General features: G+C 34.6%; 2 protein-coding genes across 2 annotated transcripts; both read right to left on the reverse strand.

Annotated features, from left to right (window-relative positions):
- Positions 1 to 1,325: 1,325 nt before the first annotated feature.
- Positions 1,326 to 1,784, reverse strand: LOC138894366 (uncharacterized). The gene has a single exon (XM_070179060.1). The coding sequence runs from the start codon at positions 1,782 to 1,784 to the stop codon at positions 1,326 to 1,328; it is 459 nt and encodes a 152-aa protein (XP_070035161.1).
- Positions 1,785 to 5,843: 4,059 nt separating this feature from the next.
- LOC104087141 (lysM domain receptor-like kinase 3) lies at positions 5,844 to 7,685 on the reverse strand. Its single transcript, XM_009591543.4, has one exon. It carries the CDS (start codon positions 7,333 to 7,335, stop codon positions 5,959 to 5,961), a length of 1,377 nt encoding a protein of 458 aa, XP_009589838.1. The 5' UTR covers positions 7,336 to 7,685; the 3' UTR covers positions 5,844 to 5,958.
- Between the last annotated feature and the right edge of the window lie 8,438 nt (positions 7,686 to 16,123).

Consider the following 16,123-nt stretch of genomic DNA (forward strand, 5'->3'; position numbering starts at 1 on the left):
ATATTTTCTATAAATAGAAGTAAAAAATTAGAGAAGAGGGAGAAAATAAATTAAAAAAAAAAAAAAAGAGGAGATAATTGAGAGAAGTTTTTTTTCTTCTTCTACGCTAAGAGAATTTCTACTCATGTCATTCTTTCTTCGTCTTTCTTTCGAAAAATCCAGCAATTCATCACCCAAAATCTAACAAAAATACTTCATAACATCCCTTTTTACATGCCAAACAGTGGAGTCAATAGTCGAGGTCGAGGATTCCGTTGGAGCTTCGTTCACTAGCTTTGATGTTCTTCTTCGCTTATGCTTGTTTGACGTTCGTCTGATTTATTGTACTTGTTCTCGGAGACTCATTTAATTGAAAATTTTGCATTAAAGGTTTATTCTTTCCTCTTTTCTTTTTATCTTATTTCATGTGATTTTATTTATTTGCCTTTAAACTTTATAAATAATAAAGTAAATTAGTCCTTAAATGTTATATGCTTAATCATGTTTCTGGATATATGGTATTGAAACTTGCTTTAAAGTTGGGAAGATTTGGACCCTAATAAGCTTGGGTTTCAATTGTTGGGCTGTAGGGTATTGGTATATGATGGTTTATTTATTCAAATATTTAAAATCATACACTTCTTCCACAAGTAATTCCATAATTCATGACCTTACAATAATCTCAAATTTTAGGAAGAATAATGAACATCGACAGAGTGCTTTAGGCGCGCTTTTAATTAGTTTATCGCGATTATGTATACGTTCGTGTAGCATAATTATGATTTTCAAAATTAAAATCAAAGTATGTGTTCGCGCAACTTTGGCCAAAACAATCTTAATATAATAAAATGCTATTAATTGTGTACACGTACGCGTGACATGATTTTGGCACAATAAACAAAACGGATTCAAACACATGATTCGTTTCAAAGATAATTTCATATTTTAATAATTAAAAGTGAATAGATAAAACATAAAAATCAATAAATCACAGTTTATCCAAAATTAATTCAAGCCAAGTTATAGTCAATAAAGCGACTGTGCTAGAACCACGGGACTCGGGAAATGCCTTACACCTTCTCCCCGGTCAACAGAATTTTTTACCCGGACTTTATTTTCGCAGACCAATAATAAAAGAGTCAAATCTTCCTTTGAATGGGGATTCAAATAAAAGGTGACTTGGAACACCCAAAATTCAAATTCCATGTGGCGACTCTGAATAATAAAATAATTCATACTTCAAAAATGTCACTTTAATTGGAAAAACTCTTTAACCCACAGCAATCTATAACATATATCTTTTGGGGGGTAAAAAGGGGTGTGACACCAAGAAATAGGTAGAATCCTTATATTTTCCTAACATGTTCTCCACTTTTGAGTGGTCTTCCAAAAAATTTCAGGTCTCCAACAATTTTGCTGAATCGAGAGAACATTTCTTTCACTGATTCTCCATCCTTCATTTGGAATAATTCATAGTCAAGAATCAGTGGATTTATTCTTGTTTCTTTGACTTTGTTTGTTCCTTCATAAGTAACTTCTAGCTTGTCCCACATTTCCTTCACAGTCTCAAAGCTTGAGAACTTTTCATATTCTTCACCACTTATTGCATTATACAGAAGGTTCTTGGCTTTGCCATTTATCAGCACCACATCAGATTGTTCGTCAGTATAATCATCTAGGTCTAGTGGTTCAGAAGATACCTGGCCTTCAGTAGTTTTGTCCTTCTTTGATTGTGACATGGGAAGATCGCCCTTTTTGATTACACGCCAGACATTAATGTCATATGACTTTGCATATGTTTCCATGCGTAATTTATTGTGAAATGCTGCCCATTGAAGTAAGGTGGTCAAACTTGTGAAGTTCCTTTTTGAAATAGTGCTCCAATAACAGTGTTTGTTCCCATGATCTTTACTTACTTCGTTGTTAAGCAAATATTTTCCTCTGAGTGTGAGACATGCTTTGATACCAATTGAAAGTACAAGAAGAGGGAGGGGTGAACTGTAAAAATCCTTCTTAGTCGACTAACTTTGCTCTTAGTTGACTATCGTGATGCCGCAGACAGTGATTAGTATACCAAATAAAATAAATGCAAGTAATAAAAATTAACAGGAGAGACAGAGATTTTTATACTGGTTCGTGTACCGGTGTGGTACCTACATCCATTTCCCTTGGGTTACAAGGGTTCCCTTAGATCTTCAATCGAACAGTTACAACACGAGAGTGATTTTCTTACGTTTACCATAAACGAGTTACACTGATTTCTTGACACAATCTCTCAATACTTTCTTTTTTTCTCTCTATCTTTTGATACACTAGTAAGCTTAGGAATATAGTATTTTGTAAGAAGTAGAAATATTGAAAACTTGTACGAAAGTTGCGTACTTTCCCATGTCCTTTCATCACTTCTTTAATAGTGCTTGATGAAGCTACTGATTCCTTTTTTCGAGATTTTGGAAAATCATTGATGGTGTAATTTTCCTTTTGAGACAGTATTTTCTAAGAGTAGGAGCCAAGGGTAGCCTCTTGAATCCAGCTTGTGAAGTACAACCAAATTCATCCTTGATATGTTGGGTCTATTTTGATCTCCCTAATCATTAAGTCTTGAGTCTTCCACTGATTTTACGCATTTGATTGATTCCCTTTCCTTCCTTGTATCCTTGAGAGTCTTTTGTCCATTTGACTCATTTCCTTTCCTTTCCTTTCTTGTTGTCCTCATGTATGCCTTCGATAGATAGATTTGAATTTCATGGTTGTTGGTCCTTCGATTGTTTCTTCCGCCTCTGGTGCACTTTTCTTCCATAGCTTTGGTTAGTGAACCTGCACACATGGTAGATACATTAGTAGAGTCTTTTTGTTTTTGGTCATCATTAAAATCTTAAACTTAACACATATTCATAGTATGCATCCTACCTATAAATGTAACCATATGGTAAAAATGGCATTTGATCTTGCAGAGTTGGTGATTAATAAAATATTACGTAATTATCACACAGAAAAACTGGCGCGAGGCTGTAGTTGCATAGCTTTTATTATCGGAGTCCAAAACTCAAAAGAAGCACAAAAGTATCCTATTTGTGTCATGGGCCAATGAAATTGTGTCGCTATTGTTAGACGTGGGACAGGATCAGAAGTGGATCAAATGCATTTGGTTCCGAAATTATTTGAAGCTATTAGGCTTAAATGTGTTAAAGTTCAATGTTCACTCATAATAAGAATTACACAAGCAAGAATAACTTTACCCACTTTAATGCGAAATTCGGGATATTCACTTATATATTATTAATGATCGTAGCATAGCTTCTCTTCCACATTAGTTTTTTGACTTCTTTTGACAATCATTCATCATTGGTTAATAAATTCGCCTGTAACAACAAATTAAACTTCATAGACCCATTTTTTCTCGTCAACAAGGTCATATTCATCAAATGTTTGTAGAAACTAATCCAACATTCACCATGGTAATTAGGCCAGGACATTAGATTAAAAAAACAATTTTGTGTGACCCCTAAGATCTAAGAATGGCCAAATAAATAATGGCGCAGTATCAGACAATACTAGATCAAAGTCGCATTATTAACATAGAGAATTATTGATTGAACATAGTTAATTAAGATAGGAAATCAGATTAAAAGTCCCGTCACGTATCTCATGATAAGTCACCTGACTATGTGAAATAAAGATCAATTAACAACTAAGGGCCCGTTTTGGACATACAAATTGGTTGAGAATTTTTCCAAAAAAAATTATTTTTTTCGAAATCAGCGTTTGTTCATACAATTTTCAATTTTCACTTGAAAATACATTTTGGAAATTTTCGAAAATTTGAAAAACTGTAAAAAGCTGTTTTTCAAAATTTTCACTCACAAAACTTCAAAAACAACTCAAACTGAAATTCATGTCCAAACATAACTCTAAATTTCAAATATCATTTTCACTTTAAAAAAAATTCCATCGTTTTTTCGAATTTTACTATTCTTATGTCCAAAGTAAGTGCGACCAACGAAAACATTATCCCATGGATCGTGCAAGTTGCAACATACAATATCCTAATGATTAGCCAAGACCCATGAATTTTTCTTCACTGTCATATTCCAAATTAAACTTCGATTTGTTCAACACTTGCAATTAAGCTATTCCAATTTCGGTGGACGTATATTTCATTTTATTTGAATATTAAACCAGTGCATCTGGACTCCTTGGGTGGCTCGACTATAAGGGCAGTAAAGTAATCGCTTGGGGCCTCAATTTTTTGGAGCTTTCTTAAAAATATATTGTATATGTATTTTTTTTTTAATGTGTGTACATTTAAATTTAAAAAGAAGTTTTGGAGTGAAAGTAAAATAACTTTAATGTGAGGATCGTTGTAATAATTAGATAATGAAATAATTTTTAATGAATTATTTCCTTACATGGATGGGGTAACTATTTTTTTTTGCCTCATTTATATCCTAACAACTAATACGGACCTATATTATTATTTATATATTTACCTTTTTTATTTTCTCTTTTACTATTCTTATTCTCAATATTGAAAAGTGTCTCAATAGGCATTGTGGCTTACAAGTTGTCTTTTTCAAAATATGAAGCATTACAACAAGCAATCATTATATTGAATCAATGCAATATTTTTCGATATCATTATATCAACTTATCTTGCTCTATAGTTTCTTACCCTTTGATTTATACTACTATTTATTGTTTCTTGTACTTCGATTATATATCTTATTTATCTGTGATAGTTGCTGCTCCTTTTTAGACTACTTTATCATGAATTATTCGCTTTCATTACTTTCATTTTCATATTGTATTGAATTGATTTTTCTTATCTAACTTTTTTTTTTGTCATACTTTCTCTTGTGCCGAAGGTCTTTCGAAAACAACCCATCTACCTTACGAAGAGGTAAAGTCTGCATACACGCTACCTCCCCAAGCCTCACTTTGTGAGTTTCCATTGGATATGTTGTTGTATATCAAATTATCAAATTCTTAAGCTGATTTTATTATTCCACCTTTATTTTATACTTTTTTATTGAAAATTTATCATTGATATTCTTACTTAGAGCATCTCTCTGAAATTTGGTTGTAAGCCCTCAATCTTGTTGAGACGGACTCATCGGCTGAACGTTTCAGGGGAAATTAGACCTGGTTATTTATAAGAAAAGAATTGAAAAGATCTGGCTAGTTTGATTCAGCTTATTCAGGAGTGGAGGGGAAAATATATACTCCAATTTAAGGTTGTTTATATTATTTTAGATCAAGTTAGCTAATCCCCAATGCTTTCGCTCTCTAAACTCATAATGAGAAAGAATCATTTTAGACCTATTTCATATTTAACAGAGGGAGAAATTTCCACACAAAAAAATCATAAGACACTTTCATTTGGTTCACGCTAGTTTATTTCTGTACAAAGTACAAACATGCTTTCTTGTCTAAAGGTTGTCCAAACAGCAATATGGTGACACATTCAATTTTTCTAAATTGAGTATAACGAAATGGTTTACATAATTGATTGACTTTCTCCCCTCTCATGGGCTCCGTTCCTTTCTTTTGTTGCCCAACTTCTCTTTCATACTACTAGTACTATTTTTTCCTGTTGGAAAAGGTTCATAAATTAGTTACTTTTGCACTTTTGTTTTAATAAAAATTACCCAAAGTCGACCTTATTTTAACAACTCTCCTATCTTACATAACGAATGTATTCCTATGTAATTTAGTAGTAATAAATAATACTACATATTAACATTCACAATATGAGTCAAGTAAAGACATTGTATAAAATATTAGTATTCTATAGCTTCCTTCATTATCTAATCTATGTTTCGGTTGTACCATCTGGCAGTTGCGTCACAATCATAATTGAAAAATGACAAAATAGACAGCCTAAAATATATTCTCCTTTAAAGTAATTGGTGGACTTGTTACCAAATAATTCTCTAAAGTCTAATTGAGTACAATTCCCCAAATAATCAAAATAAAAAATCATCGAGGTGCTAAGGATACGGATATTTCCGTTGGCATTTTGACCCGATCCGACCAATATTTGGACTCTAAATACAGCTTTGATATTTTACCCGCCACGCGGCGCATGTCGGGCCTATCATCTGGCTCCACGTGTACACAGTCCAACCCCAAACGCATTACCTTCTGCGCCACCTCGACCGGAAACGAGTCACGCAACCTCCCGTCCACCCACTTCCTCAACCGCCTCTCCACTCCTACGCCGCCGTCGTCTTCCACATCGCCTCCGCACTCAACCGCTTCCCTCGCCGTCTCTATGACGGAGATTTTCCTGTAATTTCCGGTTGCCTTGTCGTACTTGTACCTCACAGGCTCTTCGCCGGAAAATAATTCCAACAGCACAACTCCGAATGCGTACACGTCGGACTTTTGTGTCGCTACTCCCGTCAGCTGAAATTCCGGTGACATGTAACCTCTCACGCCTTCAAACTCACGAGACTTACTCGACCTCCACTCCGGCGTTGAATCCGCTAACGGCTCCTCGCTGATCTCGCCGCCGCTCGTCACGGCCTTGCTCTCGGCTACACTGCAAAGCTCCGCCGCTCCAAAATGGCAAATCTTCGCATTAAAGGAAGGCTCTGTAACGATGATACCACTACTCTTCACATACTTGTGAACCGGATTTATGTCCAAACCAGTAGTATTATGTATATAATCCAGGCCGTGAGCTATATCGGTGGCGATTTGCATTCGAGACATCCAAGTAGAGAGAATTGTATAGCTGGGATTTCTAGGGTTTCGAAGGCAGAGAGAAAGGTTAGAACCGGCGACAAATTCGTAAACTAAGTAAATGTGATCGCCGGAAATAGATGCGCCGAGAAGCTTAATTATACTTCTGTAATGACTCCTGCAAATGACTGATAATTTTGCCCTTAATTCAGATTTCTCCATGGATTTCTGAATTCTTCGTTGGAAGATAATTACATCTTTGCCATGGAGGGTGCAACGCCATGACTGTGAGGAAGAGGTGGAGGAGTAACGCTTGGCGAGGAAGTTGTTGGTGGCGGCACGAATATCGGCGAAATCATAGACTTGAGGATTATCCGGTAAGGATAACCGGAAACTGGAAAGGGATGCCTGGCTGGAGACGGAGGTGGTTGCGACGGAGGTGTCAAGGCGGTATTCGGATCCGGAGTTGGAGTTGTAGCTGATCCGGTCGCTGCTGTTAGATGGGCCGGAGTGAGGAACTGGGGATTTTGGTGGTTGGGTAGAAGTTGATGAAGATAGCGATTTTGGGTGTCCAGAGGAGCTTCCTTTAGGGGTTATTGAAGAGCGAGATCTTGTAGATGGGCTTGGAATGGGCTGTGCAGCATCCACTGCCATTTTAGTTTTACACATGAACTGGGGATAGTTGAGAATTTGGTTATCGCTTATGACGTGAAAAATCGTAGTTGGGGAAAAAAGATCATTGGAACTTTACGAGACATAGGAACAGTAGATAATGAAAACTGAGTCAAAGAATTCCTTTTGGTGAGTCTAATAAAATAAAAGTTCCGGTGAGTGGGGGCTGCTATTAATTAGGAAGGTGGGGTAGCTGCAGATGCTTTTGAGGTTAGTAGTTTGGGTTCGTATTCCTTCTGGAAAACACAGGAATAGGACATGCTTTGCTTTGGGGTTTGAAAAAGGACAGGAGTTCGCCTACTCGGAAAAGACATTTCGTGTTGACCGTTTCTTGTGGGGGTGTTTGTTTTTTTGGTAGAGAATAACCCGCCACAATCTATGTCACCGCCTCTACCTGTGAAACTCTATTACGTGCTTGTTAATGTGTATTGAGTATGCTTCTTTTCCTTTAAATATTGGTAATTTACTTGCTTTTATCTAAACAATCTCTGTTTATGATGGTTACTAATTGACATTAATGAATTAATCGTAGAAATGCTTTTTGACATTTGTATGTTGTAAACATCCTTGAGTTTTAGGATGTCCCATTTAATTGAAGAGATCGAATATATGCTTTGAATAATACGAAATTAAGACCAGATCATAGACCAATAATTCAGGACTAAATTTTTTAGATGAGCTAAGGCATTTTTTCTCACCTTTTAAAAGCAAAAGAAAATCTTGAACACGTCACATTTGATACGCCAAAGAAGTTTCTGGCTTTTGCATTATCTTTATGCACAAAGGGAGGTTCTTCCGTTGACATTTGACCTCGCACCGATGTAAAGAACAATCCCCAAAAGAAAATAAGGAGTGAGAGAGAGAGATGCAATGGTTGCCCTCCTTTTATGTCACTGGCAAAGTACAGTATAATTTAGTTCTAATTTTGTCAAAGATTTCATCTTGGGTCATAATTATCCAATCCCAACAATTTACTCATCGTAAACACAAGGGCTAATTTAAAAAAAAAAAAAAGAGTAACAAAATACATATAACAGAATGTAGGAATAATTTCTTTGTTTGTGCGTGTCATTAATTCATGAGAAAGGATCATATTTCTTCAATTTTTTTAGAAGTTCGAACGAATCATTATGTGGAAGGACCTCCAAATACTTCTCTCTTTCGATCTAATTGTTCTTTTTCTTTTTCCTAGAGGTTTCAACTTTCAACTTGTTTCATTTAACCCAAGGCTTCTGTACCATTTGACAAATACAAATCGATCAGTGCGACACAGTGTAGTATGACCATTACTCCATCCGGTCCACTTTAAATAATTTTTTATTTGTTTTCATACATATTAAGAAATCTACCTTTTAGTATTAATTAACAATATAATTTATCATATTAACCTTAATTTGTTTATTGAAAATACAACAAATACTCCTAGGCTCTTTACTCAAATGATAAATTTAAAAAAAAAATTAATTCTTTCTTAATATTTAAAAAAATCAAATATTATGAACCATAAAAAAAACAAAAAAATCACTAAAAATGAACGAAAGAAAATAGTCTATAGCCGCCAGAGAAAGTAAATGCTGCGATTATGTGACAAACAATATTGTCAAATGACACTAAATGATTAACAAAAGGAGGGCAACGAAATCAATGGGATACGTAAAGAGAGAATGTATAGTCTTTTGACTGAAAAATGAACTCAAGATTACTTGAGGCTACAAGAAATTTTATTTTAAGTTTCATATGCCATGTAATACTTATGTGAGACACATCTGGAGTTTATGGGACCATTTATTCTAACATCTTCTCCTTCAATGTCACTTTCAATCAAGGCAAAGGCTCCTCCCTCTTTCTCTTTCTTGTTCTTTCTTTTTTTCTTAAACACTTCATCTTCCTCCTCCCTACAGTCTACAGACCTATGTAATGGATCTGTGACTGTAAGCTCTACACTATTTTTTCAGAAAAAGAAGATGTTTCCTGAGAAAAATCTGGTTTTTAACTCTAGCTCTTCGTAAAACTAAAATCAAAATTAAAACAAAATATATCTTTGCGGATACTTTACCAATCTTATTTGAAATTTTTCCAGAGGTACTGTGTTATGACTTTTCACCATATTCATACAAAAAGAAGCGAGAAAGAGACAAGAAAAAAGAGGATAGAGGAGTTTTGAGTGTCTTTGAAAAATGATCAATTGCTTGAGAGAAGAAGAATTAAAGAACAAATAAGAAACATTGAATTCTGGTAAATGAAAACATTTTTTGCATTTAAGGGAGTTGGAGAAATTAGGAAGGGGAGAGAGTAATGGGGGAGCTGGGAGTTAGCCATTTTTTTTTGCATAAAGTGGGACCCTAAATCTATTTGGCAAAGTCTTAAAAGGAATCTATGATTCCGTGCATGCAATTATTAGTACGCATACAATTAATACCATTTCATGTTGTGTTTCATTTCCCCCTACCACCCCTTTAAAATTACTAATATTATATTACCCCCATCGAATAATGTCTTCTAATGAGTAAATAAAAAAAGAAATATAAACAAGAGGAAGAAAAAGTGATCATAGTCATTTGCGCAGTACAACCTCTCACAAAAGAAAATAAGCTTGAACCAAGTGGTAATGAGTCAAAACCTAGCTATTTTCAAATTGTTGTTGGATTATATATCACAACTGAAGCAATTTCAGTATCATATTCGCATGTAAATTAAATATTCAATGCATATAGAGATTATACCAGTTACCTCTTGAAGTGTGAACATAGTAGATCAATCACGGTCTCCAATTCTAGAGTAGTAAGTTCACGACCTCCAGAAAACGTTACACAATCTTTTGTGTTATCCAAATAATATCCGGAAAGAGAGAATTTCGGGTGGGCGAAATTCCAAGGAAAAACGTGTAGAAAAAATGGCCAGCCCTATACCATGTATATATAGCCACGTTTTTAGGGTAAAACCCTTTTTCAAAACCTGTTGAGTTTTCTTTTTTCTACAAAGGAAAGGTTTCCTTTATTTCCTATTATTTGCGCACAGTAGGGACTATAAAATTTAATTAACAAAATTTAATTTCGAATTTCAAAATTAATTTCTACCATAATAAATTACGAATTATTTCACTAAATAATTGCACTCCTTAGTTCAATTTTGAAACTCTTCCATAAAATCTTATTTTAACTCTCCATGTTAAGATTCAGATACCAATCAATCAAATTAAATTACTTACAATTTAATTTATTGATTATTTCCTTTAGACTTTCACTTAACTTATTTCATGTGTCCGATGCAAAATTCACCGGTCAGGTTTACACATAAAAACTTATAAGCTTTCAAAAAGGAGTATCATCAATCTCAAAAGTCGAGACATGGATTCTATCAACTAATTATTATTTTCCCAATGTATATAATTATTGTCCAATTTACCAGGCTTATTGACCCACGGAAGAATCTCGCCTTTTATAAAATCAAAATAATAAATGACACATACAACTAATAATAATTATATCAAGATTAAGAACATAAGTACATTGAATGGTCTAGAGAAATTATTTTATTAAGTGAGTATAAAATACTTATCTCTACTTGATTCGTTCAATACATATAAAATGTACTAGCACAAGAAGTCGGAACTAAACCATTCCCATAATCAAGATAAATTATATTTAATCTTGTGCTACAACCATTTCGATGGTTTGTCCAATTCCAACATTATATTGTGAACATAAACTTTATGACTTATAATAACCGATGATTTAATCTTCCGTATATAAGCTAAACTCTATACACTAAATCATCTACTATATAAGCAAAGGATACACAAATAAATACATGATATATTTAAAATAAAACTTTATTGAATTGAATAAATAAATAAATAATTGTTCCATAAAGAATATTATAGCAATATGTATGGTTTATAATATATCCCAACAATCTCCCACTTAGACTCATAACCATGTGTCTACAATTCTAACACCCGTTCCGTGCACATGCCTATCAAAAGTCTTCTGTGACAAGCTCTTAGTAAATGGGTCCGCCAAGTTGTTCTCTAATGCAATCTTGGTGACTACTACATCTACTCTTTGCACTATGTCACGAATCAAATGATATTTACGTTCAATGTTCTTTGCTCTTTTATGGCTTTGTGGCTCCTTCGAATTTGCAACCGCACCACTATTATCACAATAAAGTATTATTGGTGTTTGAATCAAGGAAACCACACCCAACTCTCTTAGGAAGTTCCTGAACCAAACCGCCTATTTGGATGCCACATATTCGGCTTCCATGGTGGAATCAGAACACAAGTTTGTTTGATGCTCCTCCAACTTGTGGCTCCACCTCCTAGAATAAACGCATTTCTTGAGGTAGACTTTCTAGAATGTCTATTTGATTGAAAATCTGAATCAGTGTGCCCAATAGGTACGAGGTGATTTGAATGGTAGACTAGCATATAATCCCTAGTCTTTTTCAAGTACTTGATTATATGCTTAATCGCAATCCAATGATCTCGCCCAGGATTAGACTAAAATCAGCTAACAATGCCCACGGCAAAGCAGATATCAGGTCTAGTACATAACATGGCATACATCAGACTCCCCACTGCAGATGCATAAGGGACCGTCTTCATCTTTTCTATCTCTTCATCAGTTTTAGGAAACTGGTTTTTAGATAGAGAAATTCCATGCCTGAAAGGAAGAAATCCTTTCTTGGAATCATGCATGCTAAACCTGGAGAGTATTGTATCAATATAAAGAGCCTGAAATAAGCCTAATATCCTTTTCTTGCGATCTCGCAAGAGCTTGATCCCAAGGATATGAGCCGCTTCTCCCAAATATTTCATATCGAAGTGCGTGAAAAATAATTACTTAATTGAACCCAACATGCCCATATTATTTCCTATTAGCAATATGTCATCTACATATAAGATTAAAAATACCACCATCCCACTTCTTGTATACACAAGACTCGTTAAGACATTGATCAAAATCAAAAGTTTTAATCACCTTGTCAAAACAAGTGTAATAGGCCCTAGATGCTTGTTTTAGTCCATAAATGGACCTTTTAAGCCTACACAATATATTTTCCTTACCATTTTCCATGAAATCGTCTGGTTACATCATATACTCATCAAGACTTTCATTAAGGAAATCTGTCTTGACATCCATTTGCCAAATCTTATAATCATAATGAGCAGCAATGGATAAGAGAATCCTAATAGACTTAAGCATGGATACCGGCGAAAAAGTTTTCTCATAATCGATCAATTCTTTCTGAGTAAACCCTTTCACTACAAGCCTTGCTTTAAAAGTTTATACTTTTCCATCAGCACCTCTCTTTTTTTTATAGATCCACTTGCATCCAATGGATTTAACCCCATCAGGTGGTTCTACAAGATCCTAGACTTGATTAGAGTACATAGACCCCATCTCTGATTTCATAGCAGCAACCCACTTATCAGCATCTTTATCATGTAGTGCTTGGTCGTAATTGACAGGTTCAGTAGTTGGCTCCTCAGGGATCCTATCATTTGATTCTCCCAGGAGAGTTAACGAACTGGCTGTCTTATTTTTGTCCCATTATGACTACGCACTACATCAGTTGTAACTACACCATTATGATCTTGTGGTTGAACGACATTATTATTAGGAACATGAGTCTCCATGCTATCCATAGGGATATCAATGACTTCATCTTGTTGTGCAGTTTGCTCAACATAACTCCCACTACTTTGTGGTAGTATGACTTCGGGCACTTGTTCTTGCGGGACATCAAGTCTATTAACATTTCTCCCACTACTAAAATACAATGGTATGTCAAAGTCGACTTTCGAGGTTTGCATATGGACGTTTGTTTTTTCATATGACTGAGTTTCCATTCCTTTTCTTAGTTATGTAAAACAAGTTTACTTCCAGGAACATGGTTCGTCAAATAGTCATCTTCAAGAAACTTGGCATTTGTACTAACAATTACCTTCTTTTCTTTAGGACAATAGAATAAACCACCTTTCATCCCTTTTGTATATCCCACAAACACACATGCATCCGTTATCGCCTCCAATTTATCTGTTTTCCATTTTAGCACATGTGTCGGAAAACCCCAAACTCAAATATTCCGCAGACTAGGCTAGCGCCTAGTCCGCAATTCTATAGGGGTCAAAGGTACTTACTTTGAAGGAACTAAATTGAAAACGTAATTTGCTATTTCTAAGGCATGCCCCCAAAAAGGCGAAGGCAAAATAGAATAACCCATCATTGATCTAACCATTTTATTTTGGTGTTCCAGGTGCAGATAATTGAGAGGTAATTCCACATTTTGATAAGTAACTAATAAATTCCGCAGAGAGGTACTCCCCACCACGATCAAATCGTAATGTCTTGATTTATTTATTATGTTACTCTTCAGTCTCTGTCTTAAATTCTTTGAACATTTCAAAACATTCAGACTTTCGATGCAAATATATTCATACACTGAGTAATCATCTGTGAAAGTCACAAAATACTCAAAACCACCTCTTGCTTGGATATTCATTGGACCACACAAATCAGAATAAATTAATTCTAATTTATCACTTGCTCGATTTCCTTTTAAGGGGAAATTTTATTTTATCATTTTTCCTTCTAAACAAGATTCACAAGTTGGTAGTGCCTACACTTTCAATGAACTTAAAGGTCCATCCTAACCAACCTTGAAATTCTGTTTAGATTTATATAACCCAAACGCAAGTGCCAAAAATATGTCTCACTCAATTCAGAAGAACATTTTTTCTTATTTGGTAAATCAATATAATTCAGTTCTTTAGGCTGTAACGGTTTAGGAATAGAATCAACAACAAAAATACCATCAATCAATGTAGACGAAGAGAGAGAAAATAAGCTAATATTTTTAAAAAATCATGTTTTCCCTGTTCCGTCAAAACTGGACAAACTACGCGGGTTTGATTCTCACCGGGTGTGAGATACGTAGGCAAACCTCATTGGTTCCGGCCCACAATTTTTAAAAATCCAAAAATATTTCCCTTTACTTCCTCCTTTAGAAAAGTCTTTCTTTGATACCCCAATTTTTAAAAATCCAAAAATAATTTCTTTTAATTCCTTATTTAAAAGTCTTTCCTTAGAAAATTCCAAATACAAAAAATCAAAAATATTTTCTTCCTCTATAGAAGTCTTTCATTCAAAAAATAAAATCAACGAAATTAAAAAAAAATGTTTTCTATACCCGGTACTAAAATCACGGAACTCGAAAATACCTCACACTTTCTCTAGGGTTAACAGAATTTCTTACCCGGTCTTCTGTGTTCGCGGACTATGAATAGAGTCACTTTCCTCGATTTGGGATTTTAAAATAAACAGGTGACTTGGGACACCATAATGAATCATTCCAAGTGGCGACTCTGAATAAATAAATAATCCATTTCGAATAACGTCACTTTAATTGAAACAACTCCCCTATCCCCTCGGAAGAAAAGTCGAGTGACAACTCTGGCGACTCTGCTGGGGATGAACCCAGAATCTCTGGTTCAGGATTCAGAATTCGAGCTTAGAATAACTATTATACTTGGCTACTTGTGATTGTCTGATATTACTTGTTTGAGCCTAATGTGCTAATTGCCGCTTTTTACCGCTTTGATATTATTTGAACTGTATATAAAACTGTTACGATACCCTCCTCCCTGGGTCTTCTAAATCTTCTGGGAAGCGTGCATTTCGCGTGGCTTATTTGCTGTTAGAATCATACCTTAATTTTAGAATGAGGATTGGACAAGTTGCAAAGCCGGTGAAACTTCTATATTCTCGGTACGCTGCCCCACCCCCTAGCCCATCTCGAGTTGTCCGCTCGGGTAAGCCAGGTCTAGAACAATACACCCAGGATTTAAACTTAGAATAACATAGCCTCATGCCGAATCCCTAGTAGAAATGTTTGTTTGCACCACGTGTATTTGACTTTGGGGACTTAACACAGGGGTTAGATCCGTCTAGGACAGGTGTACCCAAATTAAAATACCGTCCTGATGCATCTTACGTGTTACTTGCACATTTGTTTGTTTCGTCTTGCATGTTGACTGTCTTCTAGAATAGGGAAAGAAAATCAAAAAAAAAAAAAAAAGAGTGAGGTAGATTTATGAAAAATTCCCAAACTCTACCGAAATTTTGAAAAAAAAGAAAGAAAATAAGCCAATGTTTTCAAAAAATCATGTTTTTCCTTTTCCGTCAAAACTGGACGAACTACGCGGGTTTGATTCTCACCGGGTGTGAGATACGTAGGCAAACCTCATCGGTTCTGGCCCACAATTTTTAAAAATTCAAAAATATTTCCCTTTACTTCCTCCTTTAGAAAAGTCTTTCTTTGATACCCCAATTTTTAAAAATCCAAAATTAATTTTTTTTAATTCCTTCTTTAGAAGTCTTTCCTTAGAAAATTTCAAATACAAAAAACCAAAAATATTTTCTTCCTCTATAGAAGTCTTTCATTCAAAAAATAAAATCAACCAAAATTCAAAAATATATTTTTTTTCTTTTCTGGAAGTCTTTCTCCCAAAAATTCAAAATAAAAAATATTTCTTTTCTTCTTTAGAAGTTTTTCTTTCGAAATTCCCTACAAAAAAATGAAATTCAAAAAAAATATTTTCTTTCTTCTTTAGAAGTCTTTTTTTTTTAAATTCAAAAAAAAAAATCGAAATCCAAAAATATTTTCTTTCTTCTTTATAAGTCTTTCTTTCGGAAATTAATAAAAAATCAAAAATTAAAATCCAAAAAAATGAGTTAGTTTATTTACTCTATTCCTAATCTTTTCGAACTACGCAAGA

This window comes from Nicotiana tomentosiformis, chromosome 6 (assembly GCF_000390325.3).
Source record: "Nicotiana tomentosiformis chromosome 6, ASM39032v3, whole genome shotgun sequence".
NCBI lineage: Eukaryota > Viridiplantae > Streptophyta > Magnoliopsida > Solanales > Solanaceae > Nicotiana > Nicotiana tomentosiformis.

Coding starts and splice junctions, on each gene's coding strand:
- LOC138894366 (XM_070179060.1), bottom strand. CDS start 1,784: ATGGAAACATATGCAAAGTCATATGACATTAATGTCTGGCGTGTAATC.
- LOC104087141 (XM_009591543.4), bottom strand. CDS start 7,335: ATGTGTAAAACTAAAATGGCAGTGGATGCTGCACAGCCCATTCCAAGC.